The 23704-nt window shown below is 39.8% G+C and overlaps 2 protein-coding genes across 2 annotated transcripts in view; one reads left to right on the top strand and one right to left on the bottom strand.

Annotated features, from left to right (window-relative positions):
- The window catches only part of LOC139347511 (mitotic deacetylase-associated SANT domain protein-like), a 340723-nt gene that overhangs the window by 109829 nt on the left and 207190 nt on the right, over positions 1–23704 (top strand). The gene's annotated exons all lie outside the window — the stretch shown is intronic.
- LOC139347853 (apolipoprotein B-100-like) lies at positions 7267–22533 on the bottom strand. The gene is made up of 28 exons (XM_070987675.1): positions 22479–22533; positions 22291–22320; positions 21882–21994; positions 21626–21771; positions 21361–21508; positions 21076–21228; positions 20667–20791; positions 20466–20551; positions 19924–20368; positions 19705–19819; positions 19481–19627; positions 19185–19396; positions 18877–19072; positions 18595–18774; positions 18267–18470; positions 17993–18160; positions 17686–17891; positions 17208–17390; positions 16986–17116; positions 16678–16888; positions 16422–16594; positions 16001–16164; positions 15793–15902; positions 15323–15696; positions 8962–14991; positions 8742–8853; positions 8341–8527; positions 7267–8250 (listed from the first exon to the last, which is right to left on the bottom strand). The coding sequence occupies exons 1-28, from the start codon at positions 22531–22533 to the stop codon at positions 7267–7269; spliced, it is 11388 nt and encodes a 3795-aa protein (XP_070843776.1).

Raw genomic sequence — 23704 nt, 5'->3', positions numbered from 1 at the left:
GCTTGGAGTGTGTTATCTCCACATATTAGAGCATGTCTTTCAGCTGTATTGGCTCTTGACATTCACACACAGACTGTATATGTTTTTAAGGCCATCTCATGCCATGCTGATCATGCGATTTTAAATATTGTGCTCAATCACATTTTAACTTAGTATGGGTGTAACAGATAATACTAATAATGGCTGTATTCCATTTAGGTGTGACGGCTCCTGTGTCCTTGTATGTCTATGACCAGTCAAAATGTCCCCATGAACAAAGCCAATTGCAGCAACCACAATGAGTATAAGAAGTAAATTTACTCAAGTATAAGCACAAATTTGAGGTATCAGTACTTGAGTATTTCCATTTCATACCTCTAGCCCACTGCATTTCAGGGGAAATATTTATCTGAGAGCTGTAGTAACTAGTTACCTTACAAATGAAGATTAGTGTATAAAATATGAGTTTAAACAATTAGTTGATTGGTCAACTATTTGATAGCATGTCATGGTTTCAGCCTCTCAATATAAAGATTTGTTGTTTTACTTGTCTTACATTATGGCAAATGGAATAATTTTGGACTGTTGTTTGGACAAGACACTTCATGGTGTCATCTTGAGCTCTGGATAACTGTGATGGACATTTCTCACAATTTTATCATGTTTCATATGATGACATAGATGATATTCTTTTATTTTGGTCGGGGTCAGACACAAAACTTCTACAGTTTTCAGTTACAGTTCTACATTCAAATCTCAGAGATCCAGAGCAAGCTGCTACTTCATGTCAAAAGGAGCCAGCCAAGGTGGTGTGGACATCTGGTTAGGATGTCTTCGTTTGGAGGTTTTCTGAGCACATCCAACTGGAGGGAGACCCTGGGGAAAACCCAGAATCCCTCTGGAGGAGCTGGAAAACTTTGCTGGGACATGCCTGTGCCCCACCCAGAAGGACAAGCGGAAAAAGACTAAAAGACTAAAAGACTAAAATGCTGTTATGCATATTTTTTACATTCACTTTTGATACTTTAAGTACATTTTCCTGATACTTATATATTTTTCCCTTTGTAACATCTTCACTGTACTTATACTTACATAATGAAATAGAATACCACTGACAAGAAGCAACAAACATATATATAAGATCTCTCTCTCTCAGACATATTTTAAGACAAATTTCAGACTCTATTCATGTGCATGATGTATAAAAATACTTTTGACATATGTCCATGGTTCTTCATACCACAGCTTAATCTAATTCTAATTTGAATAAAACCACCAGAATGTCTTTGTCAGTTTCAGGCTTTGTTATATATTTTACTTTATACCCTAGTATTCAAGAGTAGACTGCTAGTATGATTGTCTTAATAACTGTGTCTGAGACACTGTCCCATACTGTGAGCCAATGCTCTTTAACCCCGAAGGTTACAGTCCATTGCGCCGTATTTTAGGCTCAGAATTTCTAGAAAAGCTCAAGTCAGATTCACTTGATATTTGTTGGAATTAGACAAATGGTACATTTTTGTCCATTAATATTGTTGAATTAAAAAACTCAACAGTGGTGTCTTTGCATTCTTGGCTAACCTTTCACCCCCTAAGAGAAGTCTGTGACTGCTGTTTGATCAGGATTACAACAGAGGTGAACTCAAGATAAGTTAATCAGGCAGAAGACAGCAGTCAAACATTGCATAAGGGTCACAACAGTATTGAGAACAATGATTACAGTATGTAGAAAATATCTTATTGTGTCTAGGAGCGAATGGAGCAAATGGCTGTAATTTAAAGTTACATTAAGTCAAAGAAAATGTGGGATGATTAAAAGAATTATTATTATTATTAGAAATTTGTACTGAACTCTCCATTTGTGGTGTTATGATATACTACAAGCATTTAAACAAGAGAGGCAATCACAAAATATAAAATATCTACAGACCATACAGATATGTTGTTAAACTATACACCTTTTTCTTGAATAATAAAGGATGAGCTTTCAATTACAGTTAATGAACCACTTTTGTAAATATGACACCAAAATACAATGATGGAGGCAATCCTGGCAGGCACAAAAACCACCAGAAACACCTGATCCTCTAAGACAAATAATTGAATTTAACATTTTCTGCCACATCAAAACATGATCCACAAATATGGATCAATATAAACCTGAAATTAATTTTTATCACCATTGTGTCTAATGGACTTCTGAACTCAAGCCAAAGTTCATTTTGTGAAGCTGATCATCTGCTGTATCAAATTACAGGGCGATCACTCAATTGTGTTGTGAAAGGAGTGAGAACAGAGATCAATATGGTTCAATGTGTTACATGTGGTGTCACTGTATCACCACAGTGGTTCTCAAAACCAGCGAGGATGTGAGACTACTGATTTACAAATCTGAAACAGGCAAACAAAGGATGGATAGAGGGAAGAGCGTTAAAGCTACAGATTTTACGAATTAAAAACAACATAGCAGTAAAGTAAAGCAAAAATAAGCAAAGTCAGCTGAAAAGTCGATTGATTAAAGGGAGGCCATAAATAAAGGATAATTTACACAAATTACCATCTATAAGACTGAGTTTAAGGAGGGAGTTTTTAAAGGTGACCCAATGTCACATGCAAGGCATCCCAAAGCCAGTAAGACTTGATTGCATCTTGTAATCTGGTCTTTGACTGTTCTGGACCCTTACAGGATTATTTGGAGACAGACACATCATTGGTTTTGAACTGCTCAGCAGAATCAACTCACCTTGGTGATGCAATATGAGTCATGACTACTGAACCTGGCACAAACCACATAAGAGTCTTCTCACAAAGATACAGAGACATGGCAAGGAGAAGAGACAAAAACCATTACTCATATTTTCAAATCACTAAAAGATTGACAGACATCAATAAATACCCTGCTGAAAAAAGACAGAGAAACCATTAGGCAACCATTAGGCATATTCTATTGGTTTCTAATGGTTCCTGGTGGTTTTGTAATGGTTTGTAATGGTTTGTAATGGCTACATATGTTTTCTTAATGGTTCGGTTTGTTTTTCTAATGGGATTCTATCATCTCCTACACAAATCTACACGACTTTAACTGGTCCCTACGAATTGTTCATACAGGAGTCTTAATGGTTCCCACAGGAGTCTAATGGTTCCTAAAGGCTATACCAGTCTAATGGTCACTATACAGTGGTCTAGTGGTCACTACAGGGTGTAGTGGTCTCTACTGGTTCCTAATGTGATGGAGGAACACAGATGTTATAGCCTTCTTTGGCGATCACATCTGTGATTTCTTGTGGGACCTTGTGTAGGCTATACAGTACACATATGTACCATGTCTCTGGGGCCCCAGTGTTAGGACTCTGCTATAATTTCTGTTGCAGCAGTAGGTTTCTAATCGTTTCTAAGTAGGTTTCTCAGTATGTTTTTCTAATAGTTTTACATCCTAATGGGACCAGTTTTCTAATGGTTTTAGCTCCTAATGGAACCAGTATCTTTCTAATGGTATTACATTCTAATGGGACCAGTAGGCTCCTAATGGTTTCTTCTAATGGTTCTTAATGGGGTTCCAATTCCCATTAGACCATTAGAAACCTAATGGTTCCTAATGTTTTTGTGTTTTTTTTTTTGTTTGTTTTTTAATGTATTCTACTGGATTTTTCACCAAGAATTACAGACCAATCTAGTGTACTCTATTAGATCCATGAAACCTTTAGCTTTTACACAGCTGCCAGTTTATTAGGTACGTCTAGCTGAAACTACTGCAGCCAAACGGTCCTGCAACAAAGCCAACCATTCATGAAGGTTATTGGTAGTTTTTGTTCAATTTCTTTATTGATATAAAGAGCGCTGACAAAATATTACAAACACCTGTCCAATACAACTGATCATTACAATATACCCCTGATGTTGGTATCACTTATTGCAGGGGTGTTTGTGCAGACTGGATTAGTTTCACCTAGATGCATTTAATAGGCTCTAAGTAACATGAGACAAATACAAGACACAGAATGAATGTAGAAGTGGAAAGACTTGTAGAGCTATTCGACATTATTGTTATTTAATGTTCTTTTTATCTGGCACTATGAGACTTTTATAAATGATTTTGAAAGGAATGGCGATGACGACTAACATCACTGAGAGCTGTGGACCTTCAGGTGCTAACTTTAGCTGCTAATTTACTCAGGTGCCGTCTCCATCTGGCGTTCAGCAGAATCCGTTCTGCTCTTCTCCAGGTAGGTTTTTGACTATTTTGAGGTATTTTAAATTCGATATCAAGAGCTAAAGTTTCAACACTTATTCTCACCATAGCTGAATTTTACCCTGCTTTTCCGTCTCGCCGTAAGTAGCAAACAAAGTGGATGCCCATACTTAATCCCAGATTTGTGCCTCATGCGATATTTTTAACCTTACAGCGCCACAAAAAGGGGTCGTGACAAGTGGACACAAAGAGGTGATATGAATAAATAATTTGGCCTGTTCTCTACTGAGAAACCGTATTGATGTGACAAACTACGGTTTCAAACTTACGTGACGCCACTTTGTCAGGTTGTAAAACTTGATAGAAAGTGGTTTAAGGCTGATAGAGACAGCGCTACATGTCGCCCGATTGCATCGCGCTAACTTGCACATTTGTGACGTCATCACGTACAAGACGTCTGCCAGGTTTTGACAGAATTTTTTTTGTCAGAATTTCATGTCAGAATTTCGTCAGAATTATTTTTCATGTTGCTGTAATCTTATCAATATGCAATATCAATAAATCAATAATACAAATCATCAGTATACAAGTAACATTAAGAGACGATTCAGAATAAAGTCTTGAAAACTGTATTTTGAGAAAAATAATTAATGTTATTACTGTCATAACTATAATCATGCCTGTGCTTTTCCTGCTATGACATGTCTGACATGACAGTTTATTTCATTAAGAGGGATTATTATGCACCCACATTACCACTATAATGTGCTCTGTCCCAATCAGGGAAGTGCTTAAGAGTAGAGCAAACATCTAATGTTCTCTCCGGCCTCTCACCTGCACTTTGAATTTGCAGAGCTGCATATTGCAAGGGTGTTGTTGCGCAAACTGTTGTGACAGTGTTTAGACAGTGAGCACTCCTGTGCTTTTCCAGTTGCTGTTTGAGTGAGTTCCTCATGGAGCTGAAAAGCATGGCTTAAGAAGAAGAAATGTATCTGAGCAGTCTTGCATCTGAACTCTAGATGCATATTAGATTATGCAGTATACTTGCCAAGTTTGAGGAATGGTCCTAGCTTTAGTCAGTCCGTCAACATGTCTTCAATGCATGATAGACCCATTTAGTGTAATTGCTTAGTGTCAGAAGTGGGAAGATGAACTTGAACTCTAATTGAGTAGCAGATAACCCAGCTTCAGGAGAGCATATTTGCAGTTTCCTTATTTTGGCCAAGGCAGATCTTGTTAAGAATGGTCAGAGTGGCTCCAACACTAAATCAGGGTGTGCAACAAGTGGAGCAAAGCAGGGCTAGGTAGATAGCATGTTGAGTTATCTTATTTGTTGCTTCTGTCAGTTAATAAGTAATTGTGTTGGCAAACAGCAGAATTTAGTAATTGCATTATTGATACTAAACCAGTATTAGTTGGCATTTCAATGTTAAGCTTCCAGAATTCATTGCACATGTTGGGGCTGGTTTTTGTTTTAATTTGTTGCATAATATTACTTAAGAAAAGCTGGTATGCAGTAGGTGTGTAACTTAAGCAAGCCCGCTGAGCAACTGTTCCTGGACAGTTAGAGCCTTGGAACTATTTGCAAGCATGCAGAAACTTTATTTTAAGTGCACATTTTATTAACTTTTAGGGCTGCGGACAGCACTTGAAACATTTCCCCAACTCTCACTCACTGGTATCATCTAGTATCTTCAGGAACTACTTGATAACATGTTCTCGTACTATTCAGGAGAGACCATGATGGATCAAAGGTTTCAGTTTCACTGCTATCACGTACTGCATTTTATGTAAGGCCACCTGGAACTCAAATGCTCGCTCAAGAAAGCATAACCTATCAATCCTAAGAAGAGCATTTTTCAGTACGCTTCAGCTAACAGAAGCTCATAGAATTAATTATATAGTTCAGTCCAAATCAATAAAGCCCAAGCTCATATTTTCTTGTCTCTCAGATTAATTTGGAATGCATCTGTTTCACAGTTGGTTGGTTGGAAGTTAGCTGTTTGGCTTCGGGAAAGGTAAATTATATGTAGAATCAAATCTGCTGATAATCAGTGTGGAGTACAGCATCTCTGCTCTTTGGGTTTTTGCAGCATAATGTGCTACCATACCAATGAGTAATGAATATTAGAGAAACTACAGGATGATAAGACAGGCAGCCACATTGACAATGGCGACATGGTTATCAATCCATCCAAGAAACACAAAAATTCAGGTCCCAATCTATTCTTGAGTCACTAACATGTGGACTTTCACAGCCATAGAACAGTAGTTTTATGCATTATAAAGAAAATGTTCCAGTGACCCCCTGTGGTTGCTAATAGACATTACATCTGTGAATCTGTGGGCTTGTTCATGAATCTGATCCAAGGTGCAGAGAGCAAATGTGCCAGTTTTAGAGTTTTAGATGAATTTGTCATGATCTATTTGTCTGTTTTCATTGGGGTCCATGTAATTACAATGTTAGTATTCAAATTTTTATTGAAAAAACAGTGACATCAGTCAAAAGGAGTAACTCCAAGTAATTAAAATTACATGTTAATGTATTTTACGTGAATGTATGTGAATGTACAATGTAGCTGCTAAATATTCTAAAACTTTAAAGCAAAGCTTATTAACAAGATAGAAGCTGAAAAATAACAACATCCTAATGTAAGGAACAGATTGCAAAAAGTTTTCATGGGTCTTTTTCTCTTATATATTATATCTAGTGCAACATTCTAAAAAATGTTTGACTAGTAATGTTTTGTGCATGCATATGTAGTAATTTACAGTTTAATTAGTTACCCATTTCCATACAGAGACAGGTAAGATTGGGTCCATTTGGGGGAAAAAAAGAATTGCTGCAAAACTATATTCACTAAACACACTTTATTTCACACCACTATCAAACACAAAGACATACAAAACAGAATTGCATCATATATGGTAGATGGGTTGTTATATCTGCTGGACACGATACTTTGTGTTCTTCTAGAATTTGTCCATCTGTTTTTTAAATAAATTTCAACATGTTTTGAACACTTTTATGTTTGGATAATACTGAAGCGATTCAAATAGGAGCATTTCGCTCTTTTATCTTACTGGTCAAGGTGAAATCAAAGATTAATCTCAAGCTTTCTACCCTTAACTTTTACATAAGCTCTGTATTGAGCAGGAGCCTGTTGCAGATAGTCAGTAACGGTGTGGTTAAATTGGTTCACTACAGATCTGAAAACTTCCAGGATGTAATTAATGCTGCCATCCATAGACTCAATGTCCACAGCTTTGCTTGCATACTTGGTGACTGTTTTCATGAAGCTTGCATATTTGTCATAGCAAGCATTAATGTAGACAGCAATGGCATCAAGGACGTCAGACTTTAGGGTGTTGTCAACAAAGTCCTGAGCTTTGTCCACAAAGTATTTTAAGGTATCACCCAGTTTCTCCAGGAGCATGTCAAGACTCTCCAGGCGCTTCAAAACATCCACAACATGATTAGGCAAAGTCTTTACTCTGTCCCTTATTTTGTCAATTATTTTGGCTCCAGCCATGACATCACCAATGGGCATTGTAACCTGAATTTTACTAATCATGCGAATTGTAGCACTGAAAGCATATTCTGTATTAACAGTCACCAGCTGGATTGCCTTCTCTACCATTGTTGTAATGCTGTTGGTCATCTTATTGAGCACCTCAATGAGAGGGGTCATCTCCTCAGAGCCAGGCAATCTGACATGGGTCTCCCTCAGGAACCTGATGGCAGCATCCAGGAAGACCTGAACAGTCTTCTGGTACTGAACAACAGTGTTTCTGAAGAGGATGGACACCTGGCTCAGTTGTGGGGCATGGTTTTTTGCAATGTTGTGGGCCTCCTCAGTATAGTAAATAATAATATTGTTCAGCTTGGCAGCATTTCTGAACAGTTGGTATTTCTCAGCAAAGCTAGACAAACAAGAGGTAATGGCAGGAAGTTTTTCTTGTAGTCCGCTGAGCATGATGTTAGGAGCATCCATGTTGAAGACCATCTTCAGATTCATCTTATAAACATCCTTGGCAGAAAATCTGGTGGTAAAGATATCAACATCCTTCCCGGGATCAGACTGTTTAACAGAAAAAAACAAAACAAAATCAGAATTAAATCTCTTGATTGTTGAAATTGTGCCAATATAATAGCTTTATGAGATCCTTACAGCATAACGGCCATAAAGCCTGGCATTTATCAGAGATGGGATCCTGCCATGGAGCTGAAGACCCAGGAAACCAGTAGATGGGATTGAAACGGTGGTGCTGAGTCCATCTTTGTGGACAGCATAACGCAATTTCATGTCAGTGAAGGCAGGGCTTGTTATGTCCACATTCAAGGTCAGACGGGAATCACTGTAGAGACAGACAGGAATAACTCACTTTTTTGATAGTAAAGAAGCCAACTTTACCCAAGGAACAAAACAACAGGAAATAACAACAAATATATTTTGTCATATGGTGTCTTTTCTTGGGGTTTGATTAAAAATGCGTGTTTTCAAAGTAGCAGGTCAAATTACATCTGTAAAATCCACAAAATATCACACACAATGCTTATTTAAACTGTTACCTTAAAGTATGGGAGAGCATTTGTTGAATATCCATGATCAGGTCGGTATGGGTGAAAACCACTTTCCCAGTAAGGCTTACTCCAGCGTTTTCAAAGTTTATCATAATGGAAGCTGTTGAAGCAAATTGACTTCAGTTAAACCTTATAATAATCTTTTTTGTTTAAGATGTAAATGTATAATGTATATAATGTATTATATGCTAAGAAAAAAAATACTTACAGTCGAGGTCATATTCCAAGAAGACAATGGCTGAGGTTGTAGAAGACCTAAAGGTGGCTTTGAAGACAGGAGCTCTGCCATCTACTTCAGTTGCCAGGTTTGTGGTGTACAGAGGGCTTACAAACTTGACATTGGTAGACATCTTCTGCTGGACAGCAGTGACTTCAGCAACAGTTTTCTCAAAAATGGTGAAGTCACCCAGGTTGCTTGGCTGAGATATGTCTATCTCCATATCCACAGTCAAGGAAGATGTTGGTGCAAAGTCAATGGTGGCCTTGGCAGTATGCTTCCCCTTGGTGTTGTAATTGAAAAAGTTTGCTTCATTGTTGCCAGTATACTGCAGCACTGCATAAACACGGCTCAGGGAGGCTTCAACAGCAAGATTCTCATTTATATCCATGTCAATGACTTTGGTGGTGCCATAGTTAAGTTTGGCATCACCAATAACTTTGGAGGTGGAACGTAGGCCATCATTATTCAGATACAGATTAACCTCATTATCCACGAGTCCCACAACTAGATAATCTTCAAGCACAGTGCCATCCACGTTTGCCCTAGTGGATACCTCCATGGAAACATACTCAAAGGTTCCCTCCAACTTCAGACTGTGGCCTGCCTCAGTCTTTCCAATAACTTTGATCACAGGGATGTTGAAATCACCCTTCAAACTCAAGGTGGACACAGCATTTGCTTTGGTTTTGGTGTCTGCAACCAGATTTTGGTTTGCTTCCAGGTTGAGTATAGGCAGGGCAATCTTTGCAACAGTAGCTACAGAGACTGCAGTTTCAAAAGTCTCAGTACTCACACTGATGGTGCTGTCGTGAGTGCCTTCAATGTGACGATTTTCAAGGGACAGGGAATTGGCCAACTTGATTCCTCTCTTGGTGGTCAGACTGGTGGTTCCATCAAGTTTGGCTTTTAGAGCATCAAACACAGAAGCTGTGGTAGCTCCAAGACGGAACACAAGATCATCCTCAGCATACAGTCCAGCATTGGCATTCAGATTAATGATGGCAGACTTGAAGGACAGCTCTGCGATCACATTACCCATAGAGGGAATCTGGATCAGACCCATCATATCAACAAGGGGGGCAGCCTGGTTTTTCTGGTAAGTAATCTTTGCAACCATATCAACAGTCTGGTCAGTGGTAGTCAAAATGTGCTTCAGCCCGGTTTGGTCATACAAGTCAAGATCACTAATAGCTGGGGTATGTAAGTCAACAAATGGAATATAGATGTCAGGAATGCTGATGGGCCTAGTCAGGAAATCAAGATTTGCTTCCCCCTCTACAGCACCAAGGATAGCAGCCTCCCTCTCATTGTTCTCTACTGTGAAGTTCCAGAAAAGTTTGTCCTGATTAAGACGGGCCAGAGCTACAGTATTCATATATTGCATGTCAGGCCTGAAGGATGCAGAGTAATCATTCTGCAGATCAATTTTGGCAGTAAGAGCATCATTGAAACTGACCTTGGTGTTACCCTTATTCTTAAAGTTGAACACAACTTCTCTTGGAGAGAGAACAACATCAATCACGTTGTGTAGGGCACCATCGACAATACTAATAAAATCTGTGGTATGTGTTGCCTTCAGCTCAAGCTTCATGTCATGCAGATTGGCATTCACCGAGCCCACTACCAGATTGTTTTTGATTGCGGGGCCTTCTGCTTCAGAGCGAATATCAAACTTGAAGTGGCTGAAGCTGACAAACTCAGTGCTCATGGTCTGCCTCATCTTGAAAATGAATGTGTCTGTGTCACTGTTGAAGATCAACTTGACTGAATTTGGATTGACTGTGACTTGCAGGTCACTCTTGTGAATACTGTCACGAGAGTTGAAGGTGGAAGTACCCTGGTTTCCAACAGTTATTGTAATAGAGGAACCTCCCTGGCGGATCACAGCTTTTTGAGTTGCAGATGTCTCATCCGTGAGGCCCAAGACGGGGAGGTTGAGCACATGTTTATAGGATGTGTCAGTAGTGACAGATAAACCACCCTTGGTAGCTAAGAAAGCTTCATTTAAAAGCTCAGCATTATAAGGTGCTGTAGTGACCTTTACCATGGTCTTGGCTGAGGCCTGGGCTGAGAAGTCATAAAATCTCAGAGATGCATGGTGGTCCAATGCAAGAAATTTGTGAGTGAACTTAAGGCTCTCAGCAGCAACAACGCGATCCCCATTGGTGACAACAATCCGAGCAGTAGAATCCAGATTGAAATTAAGGATTTCAAAGCTGAGAGATGTCCCTTGGGAAGTTAGAAAAGCTGTCAGCTGAGGAGTCTCATCTACATCAAGAGAGCTCTGGACTTCAGCAGCATTCCTAATTGTGTAGACGGGGGAGTTGACTTTTACCTCATAACTCAATTTACCAAATCCTGGAATCATGATCTCACTGGGAACGACTGGCAGTTTAAATGTTGGCAGTTCGAGAGTTTTAACAAGTTTCTCTGCTGGAACATGCGGAAGAGTGGGAAAGGAGAACTTGGGTACAGTCATCTCAGGAAGTGAAAACTCAGGCAAGGCTGGAAAGTAGTTCACAGTCAAGTCTCCAAATGAAGCAGCCATGTTAAATATCTTCATCTCGAAGGTGAGAACAAAATCAATCAAATCAATGATTCTCTGTTTAATGTCATTAGCTGACATGGTGGTGGCTTGAATAGTGTGGAAGCCCAAGATAGTGAACTCAGGGATGTCCAGTTGTGGTGGGATTTCAAACTGGTCAAGCTTATCTATGCTGAACTTCATGGAAGGCACAACAAGATCAGTGAGAGGAATGGTGAAGGATGGCATGTTTAGCTCGGCTTTCTTTAGTCCTGTAATGAGCCCCTCAATGATCTGCAATATCTCACTGACTATTTTTGGCCGAGGCTCCACTTTCTTAATCATCTCAGCCATACTAGTGAATACATCAGTGGTAATAGTTAGAAACTCAGTATAGCACTTTCTTGCCAACTGCAGATAAGAGGTAATTTCAGCATTGGCATCCAGTTTTATAATTTCCTGCTTTATAATTTCACTGAATTCCCTAAGATTACTCAGCACAAGCTGGTCAAAGAGATCATTCACAATTTTCATAAATTCTGCAATCTTAATTTCTCTCAGTTGCTCAACAGATCTTTGAACAGAGGATAAGACAAAGTTGGCAAAATCTCTTGTTGCCTTAAGTTTCTGGGGGATTTCAAGAGACCTGATGAAATAATTCATGTAAGCTATGTACTTAGCTATCATTCGATTGATTTGGTCAACAAAGTCATTATAATCAAATGAAATGAATTTCTTCTCAATAATGTCAATATATATATTGAACTGTGAAATTATATCCTTAACATCAGTTGTTTTCAAGTAATTTAGAGCACTCTGGAAGACTCCCATGAATTTGGAAGGAATGCCTACATCCTTCACCATGTTGGCTACAGCCCTAATGGTTTCCTCAATTCTAAACTGCCTGATGAGCTCCACAACCTTTTCCAAGATAACTTGAACCTTTCTGTCAACCTCAAACTCTACAATCAACTCTCTAATCTTGGCATTGACTGTGTTGATTTTACCTAGGATGTCAAGGTTCTGAATCGTTTGCAGAATGTAATGTGTTATATCACTGAAGATCTCTGTGGGAATCTGACTCACTAGTTGCTCAATATGAGCATCAAAGTTAATGGATGAAATTAGCCTCTTCAGCTCAGCAGCAAATGTCGGCATGTCAAAGGTCTCAATTGTTTGTTTCATATGACTCATGATTGTCTGTAGTTGGGTCTTGATTTCATACTTTGCATCAATATCATGCAGGAAGGCAATGCTGCTGCCCTTCAGGTTTTCAAGGTTAATCTGTTGGATTATCTCTCTTATGGTATCAATTGCATACACAATCATGGCCTTGATCTCATACTCCTCATTAATGGCATTCAGCTGTTGCTGTATGGTCTGAATGAGGGATTCAGGGAGGGTGAACTGAGCTAAAATGTCCTTCATTACACCAGAGATGTGGTGTATATAAACAGTGAGATCAGCCAGCAGTTTCTCAACAGTAACCTTCAGATTCCTTAAAGAGGCTTCAACATCATCCATGGAGATGACATAGTTTTGGGTTAAATCATTTAGGTGCTGTTCCATCTGGATTAGGCTGCCTTCTATATCCAGTTGAGCAAGAAAGTCATTTAAATGTTGTGAAAGTGCCTCAAGTTTAGTCCTGATATCCTTCTTGTTAACGTAGTTTTGCAGTGCTTCTACAGAATGTACAACAAGTCCTTTAATGCTTTCCAAGAAAGTAGAAAGACTTTCAATCATAGGTAACTGAATTATGTGACCATTTGTGCTCTTGTCATACTTGAGGATGCCAGAGATAGCGAATTCCTGGTTCTCTGCGGAGGCCATGTTCAGGATGTTTGTGAGGATTGTGCTGGAACTCTCAATGCCAGTTTTCTCAGCCGTGTTGTAAAGACTTATGTCCTGTCTGAGGATGTGGTCATTCAGTTTAGACTTCACTCTAAAACTCGTCTTCTGCTCTATGTGTGACAGAACAGTATCCATGGTGTTGTCAATAATCGTCTCAAGGGTAAAACCGTTATCTAGCTGCTGGGTTACTGATGCTCTGCATTCATGTGCACTAGCAAAAGCCAGGGGTTGTGCTCTAAGGAGGAACTTGCCATAGAGCTGGGCACTGTGCTTACCATACATAGTCAGGTCACCATCAGCATTGAAGACGGCATCGAGGTTGAAATCAAAAGGAACAATACTGCAGCGGATGGTGTGGTCAAAACGCATAGGCTGAGAGTTGAAGCGAGCATCATTGGTGATTCTGGCAGCAAGACCGATGACTTCAAGCTCAGTGTTGTGGCTCATATGAGTTCCAAAGACTTTTCCAGTGGTGCTGCACTTTGCATTTGCAGTCATATCAGCATAAGTAACCTCATAGGTGTGCTTGATCTCTTCCTCACCATAGATGGCTTTCAGGCTTCCAGTCAGGTCCATCTTATACAGCTCTGCCTGCAGCTGGGCATCATTAATGAAGTTGGCCGCCAGAAGTTTCAGGTTGTTGTTAACATTTGCAGAAGCTGTGTAGGGTTTCAGGTCGATGGTGATATCATGAGTGTAGGAGGCATACTCACTTGCAGTGGCTTGAGCCTTTGAGTTGAAGTCGAGGCTAGAGAGAGTAATGGTCAGAGTGTTGACGTTATCAACCTTCATGTCACGCATTGCAGCCTTGTTGGTAATGGATAGAGTAGCCCTTGAAGCATCAAGCCCGGCATTGAAAGTGTTTTCCAGGGCCAGGGGGCTCTGGAGGGTGTTCGTCCCCCGTGTGATCAAACCGTCCTTATTCATTTTCAGAGTAGCCTTGTGAGTAGCCTCACTGTCAAGGAGCCTCACAGTTGCATCGCTGCTTACAGCCAGACCATTGACATCAAGAGAGGCCGTCAGCAGAGAGTAAACACGGTTTTCAGAATGGTCTGCATTTGTCTCCATTCTCATGATGACTTCACTGACACCAGCAGAGGCTTCAGCCTGGTTGCGGATCTTCATACCAAGAGCAAGGGCATTTGCATCACATTTCATTGACAGCTTGTTGTCTTTGATGGAAAACTCTGCAAAATGTGTCAAGATATCTTCAAAGACATTGGTGTTAGACACAACTGAAAATTCACCATTGGCAAGGGTTGCTGCAATTGTGTTCTTGGCCTGAAGAATGGTGGAGTCAAATTGAACAGTAGAATCAATCTTTGCCTCTGGCCTGAATGGGGTGATGGTGAATGACTGGGTCGAAATGGTCTTGCCATACATGGGTCCAGCCTTGAACATTCCATCAAAGTTGCTGTCAGCAGAGATTTCTTCAGTGTTGATTCCAACCATACCAGTATGCTCTAGTGCGATATTGACACCAAGTGGGCTTGTGGCTTCAATCTTGCTGCTTGATCTCATGTTGATTTTGTTTGTGATTGTTGCATCCTCAACAATACTCACACTGGCTTCAATGAATTTATGGGCCAAAGAACTTTTTAAATGGGCCTTGATGTAGTCAGTGATGCTCAACATTCCAGAGCCTAAAAAAAAAAAAACACACAAAAGAAAAAAGGATGGTTGATAAATGATAATTGCATAGATATTATGATGACTTTTTCAAACAAAACTTAGAGATTCATTTGCTGATATACAGTATAACTAACAAAAATAAAACATGTTATTTAAGAGTAGTTTCTTCAGAGAACACTTTTAACACTGTAACTGTTAGTCAGTTTGTTATTATAACAGTTAATGTCAGAAATTGTAACTGAAAACTGGTCTTCCAAAAGCAAACAACAAATCATTGTCACTGAGTTAAGGGTAACAATGAGGCAAATTCCAAATTCAGGAATGATATCTACTGCGCCATACCTTCAATCTTTATTGAGAGGATGTCAAGTGGAGAGGTTCCTTTCACTTCAAACTTAGCTGAGTAGCTTGGTGTCTCCACAACATCTTTGCCGGCAGCCATTGAGGCCTCCATGTCATATAAGTTACTCCTCATTAGAGTTGAAACTTCAGCTTTGCCAAAAAGAGGGATAGACAGAGTAAGGCTCTCAGGTACAAACAGCTCTGGGATGGGAATCTCCATTGAGACAATTTCAAGTCCAAACTGGGGTAGAGACATGTGAGGTGTGGTCAAAGCTGGTGGGAAGTTAAGCTCTTCTGTTGACTTTCCTCCAAGAGGGAGAGGGATAGCAATGGTGAAGCGCTCATTGTTGAAGTGGTAGACAGCCTTCACCTTACTGTTATAAACAAAAAGATAAAAATCTATAAACTTTCAATAATAACACTTTCCGAGAGTTAATGTTTGATTAATTCCTGACTTTTTTCAGACTTACGTATTGAAGAACAGTGTCTCTGGCAGGGACATCTCAGGAATATCAGGCACTCTGAAGCTCCTGATGTAAGGTATATCAGCAGCGTACCTTTCCATGTGGTTGTTTGTTGCCTAAAGAATAAGTAATGTATGGTTTATGTTTTCTCCAACCAATGAAGAATCAAAGAACATTCGTCAGTCAAAATCACTGTAAAATCAATGATTCATACCTCCACAAATGCTTTGAAGATTTGGCAGACCGTCATGTCAGTCGCCCCTACCCGCATGTCAAGCACATCATTACCATACTTTTTAATCTCGTCAGTGTATGGAAAGATTTCCAAGATGTCAGAGTTCACATCTGACTTCAATTCAATCTCAAACTTGCTGTTATCTGTAAAGAAAAAGTTGAAAAAAACCCTGAAGCATTAGAAAACATTTCTCCAATGCACAGTCTAGGTTTTGGTTTACTAAATCCTTTCCATCTTGTTAAGAAATTTGTCTGCAAATAGAACTGGAATAAGGATGAGTAGCACTTCTGACAATGTAAGATAAATGACCTGAACCAGTTGATTATGACCCAGGCTGAAATAAAAATATGACATCATCTAAGAAATCAGGAAAGATACAGTAATTGGAAACTTATAGTACCATATTTCATTGCAATTTTCTGCTCCGAAGTGGTCTCCAAGAACTTGATGTCACTCTTTAGCTCCAATTCCAAGTCTTCATCACGCTTCAGATTAGCTGTGACAGTGGCATCAGCATTGATTGAGGGGACAAGAAGTTGGACTTGTACCATGCCTTCCCTCATGGCCTTCAGACTGAACAGTGTAACAGAGAGTTAGTATGTTCTCGAGTACAGGGGTGATATTAATGCTATAAGGAATTATGGTGGATTTCTTACTTGGCACGGCCAACAAGGGAGAGCTGAGGGATGTTCTTGTTTATAAAGTCAAGAGAAATGGAGTGAGTTCCTTTGCCCTTGGTGTTTCCATCAACAACACCCAGCCTGAGTCCAGCCTCCACATCATAGTCAGGGATCTGGATGTCAGCTGTGATGACATTCTTCCTCCTGTTATATTTCATGATTGCTCTGGCTTCAGTGGGCTCCACACCTGTTGTTGTCCAATCGGTACAGTAGTATTACTGTATATAACTCAACTAAACTCCTTGAAGCACTTAAGTAACTAAGATGAGAAAATGTTACCTTACCTTCAGCCCTCAAAATAAACTTCACAGAGTCAACCTTCTGTCGGCCCTCTTCACCCTCCTTGAGGAGCTCATAGGCAACTGTGGCTGTATACTCAGTGACTTCACCAGTGGGATGGAGCTCCACAGCAAATCTATATAGATAATTCAATGAATTAGCCAATAGTCATAGATAATTTATTTTAAAGACAATTATTTGCTGGTTGTTTGGAATGGTTTGCTCACTTGCTGTCTCCAGTGAAAGGAAAGTATGGGGCTGTCTCTTGAGAGAATGCATCAGTGTACTGCAGAGCAGTACAATATTTCATTCCAGCAAAGAGGCGAGTGCACTCCCTAACATCAACCTTGTCCATCACCACAGGAGGGATGGTTGTCACCTCTGATCCAGTCACTGCCACCAAGGTGTTTCTGTGTTGGAAAGTTACAAGGATGCAAGTATAAGAATGTCATTTAAGGCCAAAGTACATATAGCTGGACCTGGAACATCTTATTTGCTTTCGTGGTCAGTAAAGTTAACCAGATCCTCTGTAGCAATTCCTCATACTCTTTAATTACAAGCAGGTGTAGCTGTCTGTGAATACTGTATGTCTTGTCCATTTCCAATCATTGATAATAGCCCACTTTTACTTAAGTTTAGCTAACAATCTACTGCAAGTAGGAGATAATCTTGTCATATGTGATAATGGCCACAAACTCTGCTTACGTCATTTTGATGAGCTTTGTAGGACTCATTGGAGCAGGGATGGTCAACTTGACATTGTCACGTCCCATGGAGAGCTTGGCACTGAGCCCACTTTCATGGAAAATGTTGGTGTGCATCTCTAATCCAGAGTTCACATATTCAGGGATGTGGGAGCCAATCTGAGTGATAAACTCAACACCAGCGGAGGGCATGAAGGTAACTTCGCTCTGTGGAAACAAAGTAGACTTAAGTTGATTCTGTGTAATAGAAAACCATAGTTAGTTGGCTGTAAAGCACATTTTTGGAAAGAATTATAAAGACAAGATACCATGTCGCGGGCAATCTTAAGTCCACCCTTGATGCCAGGAGTGAAAGTACCAGACAGTGCAATCCTCAGAGGCACACCAGTGACAGTAGGCAGGAAAAATTCGTTGTCCATGAAGATGTAGTGGGCAAAGATTGTGTTGTCAGCCTTGGTCATCAGTGCCTTCATTAGCTGTGGGAGAAAACCCCCCCCACAAAAATACAAATATTACTCAAATGATAAACCGTAGGTAATTAAATCTATTAAGTATTTTAGATGAACATAAGATTTTATTTACATCAGTCGGGAACATCTTGAACATGCTGTCAATCATCATGGCAGCAGAGTAGGCCATCTCTGTGATTTCATTGGTCCTCAGATATCCCAGCTCATTTCCCAAAAGTCTCAGGTAAACCATTGCCTCTGGAGATTGTGTGGCCTTCACTTCCCTCACCAGTTTGTTGAGGTTGTGTCCAATCTCCCTCATCAAGTTTTGGGTGGCCTATTCATGTAAATGTCCACAATATATTACTAATTTAATCACATTTTTTTAAAACTCGAAACTCATGATTACTAATCAGATATTTTATAAATTTAATATATACAAAACAGATTTCTCTGAATACCTGTCTCTTCATTGTGTCCTTTTTCATAGCAGGCAGCATGTCCTGCAAGATCCTGTTAATCCTAAGTGGCATGTTGTCAGAGACAAAGTACATTGTCTTCAGGGCAGTGTCTGGGAAGAATCCATCATCTCCAAAGAGGATATCAATGGTTGGTTCCAATCCTTTTCCCTCCATTCCAATCTGTAATGGTAACTTAGTGTTTAGGACTCAGGACTCTGCACCTTGTCTTCTTAAATTTGTCTCATAGCTGAATTTCTGCTAAATATAGCTCAGAATGTTTACCTCCATCATATCAATATCATAGCCAAATGCCTTCAGAGTCATTTCAAGCATGGCCTCCTTGGGCAGGTAGCTGGTACCCTCAAATATCATGTTGCCCTCCACAGATCCAAATTTGTAGTTGCGAGAGAACTTGGTTGGGTCCATAATTGGCCCGATCTCATTACCCTGTAGGGCATCTCCAATCTTCTGTCTCAAGCTACAGAAATAAATGAATATTACAGCAACTGATGGTGATAAAATCAGGACACCTCACCATGTGGTAAAACAACAGATTTTAAGAATATAACACTGCAACTGTTTTGACTTACTCTTGGGTTTCTGGTTCAGTTGAGGACAAAATGTTGGTAATGTGGGAGATCACAAAGCTCTTGACTTGTTTGTCCTGCTCCTTGAGCAATACATCAGTCAGCTGGTTAATTTCAGTGGGCTGGGGGTCCTTCATAAGTACCAGATATGCAGCAATACGCTTTTGCATGGGGTTGGCACTGTCCAAAAGCACCTGCATGAGAACCTCTCTGCCCTGTGACCAAGCGAGATAAATAAAATGAGCATGCAGAAGATTTATTCCAATAATGTGTGAAACCTTTGAAATAATTCAGCTTGCCTCTTCAGGGACGGCAGTCAGCCTGTACACTTGAATGGCAGCCTGTTGCACAGCAGGGGAAGCTGCAGGTTGGTTCACACACTGGATCACTGCAGCTCTGAGTGCAGGACTAGCAGTTACCACAGCTGGAGCCATATTTCCAATAACCTGAAAATGAAAGTACACATTGATATTCTGCTTATTGGTGTTACTAAAATTTTGATCTATAGAGAAGTATTACTCACTCTCAGTGTCATGAAAGTGTTATCCTTGTCCTCAGAGCAGTCACCCAATTTAGCAGCCATGAACTCAGCAACAGAGTGAATCTCAGGGGTCAGTTTTCCTTCAGCTTTGTAAAACCTATTTAAGAGCAGTGTTAGAAATACAATTTAAACACTGTGTAGCTTTTCCTACACAAAGAACTATTCTTCTAGCCAGAGTCAAGTGTGGTTAACCTCACTCACCTCTTGACAACATTGCTCAGGGCATACATGATGGGCTTGCTTGGCTTGTATTTGGCCATCTCAAGCATGTCATTGATCAGGAGGGCAGAGGGATTGGACATGAGTCCCATTGCAAAAACAGTGGCATCAACCTCGAGTGAAGAGCTGTCAAAAGTCCTGAGGATCTGCATGATGGCACTACTGCACTCAGGGGTTCCACACTGGGCCAGAACCTGGTAGGTCAGGACACGAGACACGGCAAGAGCCTCGGGAATGGCGGGACTCAGGGTCTCAGTCTTCATTCCACGGACCATGGTGACAAGCTTGTGGAAGAGGTGGGCCCTCCTATCACCCTCAGTCTCAGGCAGAGTGGCCAATTCTCTCAGGAGGTTCAGACATGCAACTTTATCCTGGACAACACTCTTGTCCTCAACAGCGTCCATGTGAAGACCCTTGATATTGTCATCTACGATACACAAGCAACATTAATTTAATGAGTTGAAGTTACCTTTAGTGACCAATCAAGTATGAATCAAAACAGTACAAATTAAACATGGCCTTACTGTGGTCAAAGACTCTGTCATTGTGAGGAGAAACCTGAACCAGAGTCAGTTCTTGCTTTCCAACATTGGTAACTCCATATTCTCCCCTGCAAGAAGAAACACGTGGTTCAAAATACTGTAGATCTCTTGCACAAGACATATCAGTGCGTACACTTACATAGCAGAGGGTGTTGATAGGGTGTAGTGCAAGGTTGAATTTACTTGTGAGAGAAGGGAATGAGGATGTGGTTCTCAGTGCAGGACCCAGAGGTCATGTGTTTCTTCTCATTGTCAAACTTGTAGTTGCAGGTCTGTGAGCTTCTTACCAGCTGGGCAAGAGGGTAGTGCTGAAAGACACAGATTTCAGCCGTTAAGATTCTTGTCTAATGAATTTAACAAAATTGTGAATGTGATTGTACTGTTATGGGTCAGTCTTACAGGCCACAATACACTACAAAAAACACTACAAATAGATTACAGAATCAGAAACATAATTACTATAGTGATGTAATTTTTGATGAGTGAGTAAGTAAAGTTGGAAAAATCACTTCAGCAGTGGTTGTCATTAGGAAAAATGTCGTTTATCATCATTTCAAAGCAGATCCAACCATGTGTTGTTTGGATATCTTACCATGCCAGAGATAAGCGCCAGAGGGCTGGTGTGATCTCTCATGGGGATGAATTTGTCACATCTGGACAGATCCCTAGTGAGGCTGATGTCAGTTGCGATCTCTTCTCTAGCTTCGATGGAGTAATGCGTCTTGCACATACCGTGGATAGTTGGCTGGAAATGGTTGAGAACATAGACATCATTTCATTGCTGTTCCACTCTTTTTGATTGTGCATAAAGAAGCAATTCTCACATTCAGTGAGATATCTTTACTTTTTAGTGTACAGTAATAAGTAGGAGACTTACCATATTCTTATTCTTCTCTTCTTCCAGCAGAGGAACAGCCAGGGCAGAGATGATACCCCTCTTGAAGTTCAAGGTGGTTGTTGTCTCACCGTCCTCAGGGTACAGTTTCACATCGTACACACCGTCAACCACAACCTTCAGAGGATATCTACAGAAAATGTGAGATTTTTGCCATTAAATTGCAAAACATATATGTTTTATTTCAAATAATGTGTTTATGCCCCTTTGATGTGCCACATAACAGAAAACTGTTCATGTAACTTACCTCTCCATTTCAGCAGCAAAGGCATCAGAGCTGGTTGTGGGACTGAACACAGGGTTGCCCTCTGCATCCATGTTGGCCACCTCACTCAGGCTACAGCCAGTGGTGCGGACAATGAAACTACAAGTCTGAGGTACTTCAATTTCAACCTGTTTTAAAAGATTATTTTAGCTTTTCCCTGCTAATATAGTGTAGAAAGAAAACAATGCACAATTTAATAAAATAAAGAATGATGAAATTTAGCTTTTGTGGCATGTACCTTGCAAGTGGCTTTAGGTCCATTCCTGAGATCTGAAGCACCATTGATAGCATTCAAGGACTCAGCTTCGTACAGGTATTCATATTTATGGTAGGCTTTGTACCTTTGGTTTACTGGCAGAGAAGATCAGGATTTTGCATTAGATTTCAGTACACTGCGAGCACTGTGAGGATGTGCAAAAGATTGCCTTAGTATTTCATCCATGATTTTAAAAAATGCTGTCTGGATAAGACATCATACAGTGTTTTGATATAGGAATGTGAGAATATACTATACTAATACTAAAGTTCAGTCTACCTCTCATCACCTAAGAGTGTCAGTTGTAAATTTCTTGAACAGCTGCAGGGTAATTTGCATTTGCATCATGTTCTGGTTCTGTAATTATTAAAATCAAAATACTGGAACTCACTCAGGCAGGTTGCATGCTTCTCTTGGGCATCTGTGAAGACAATCATAAGAAAATTTGATGTGAAACTTTATTTCATAATGCAGGAAAACTCTTGTACTACTTGTTTTTTTTCCCCTTTCATACTGATATACTGCATTCATAGTATTCCAAATCAGAACTAACATGATGGAAATTTTGAATATACTTACAAGTCAAGGTAAGTGTGATTAGGAGGAGGGAAAGACAGAGCTTAGATTCCCCCATCATAGGCTCTGTGCAGTTCGCTCCTTTGGGCTCCCTTGGTGAGTACTCAGATGAGACTGAGGCCTTAACCTCCTCATGGGCCTTTTATACCAAAGTTGCTCCATATGGAGGGTTGGCTGGAATTACATACAGTGCTGTCGCAGCTCCAAAGTCCACTGTCTGTGTACGTGTGGAAGGACAAAGGCGACTAGTTTCATAAAGCTTTCCTTAAAAACGATCTGCAAATTTCAGAGTGCGTATTTTTGTGTAGGAACATGTGAATCCATTCAAGCAGCCTTCTGCACAAGATAATTTAACTTTAGAATCTTATCTTCTAATTTTAAAATGGTAATTTAACACCAATAATGTTAAATAATATCCTGTTATTTCGCCCTAGGTCATACGCAAATTTGTACATGAACAAACGTAGATGTGTGTGTCTTAATACTTCCACATTTTTCTGAAACTGTCATCATAGTGAATGCTAAAGAGATACATTTGCATGTGCTGCAGCACATTTCAGTGGTCTACTTAGTTTATTTTCTGAATGAGATAATATATGGTTTCATAATATTATGACTTCTAGAAATGTTTTCAATGTTAAACCCTAACATACTTAAAACCCCAATCTTAGAAATTCAAAGCCAGTATTAAATATTTAAAACAATCCTAGTGTTTCAGTATATCAGTTTTACTTGGTGTATAACACTGAGAGGCACAGATTGCATAATCACAGAGTGTGTGCTCATTTAAAAGCACAACCCAGAAACTGCAAAGTTGTTGCCCTTGTCATTGATAAGGAGTTGTAACACTGAACTAGAACAGTTGTTATCAAGCTCTTGTCAAAGGAGGATTGGACTACAGTCTCTGTTCGTGGTGTAGACACAATGCTGCACACATTGTTAGGTTTTAGTTTCTCTGAACTGATTATCAGAAATACCCTTATCACAAGATTTTTAAAGACAAAGTGGAAGCACAGCTTTTCCAGAGCTATCAATAATGTACAAAATATGATCCAAATCTTAGGCAGGACAAAACGGATATCAGTTATTTTAATTGCAAAAAAAAAAAAAAAAAAAAATCAGGTTTCTTTGAAAAGGTTTTGGTTGATGATGGGGTTCTGCACCATTTTGGCTATTGCACAAAAGAGAAATTTTAAAGTTTCTTATTTTTTTAGTATAAGTTTTTTTTA

Source organism: Chaetodon trifascialis, chromosome 19 (genome assembly GCF_039877785.1).
Source record: "Chaetodon trifascialis isolate fChaTrf1 chromosome 19, fChaTrf1.hap1, whole genome shotgun sequence".
NCBI classification, from domain to species: domain Eukaryota; kingdom Metazoa; phylum Chordata; class Actinopteri; order Chaetodontiformes; family Chaetodontidae; genus Chaetodon; species Chaetodon trifascialis.
This window is presented reverse-complemented; position numbering and strand designations above follow the sequence as displayed.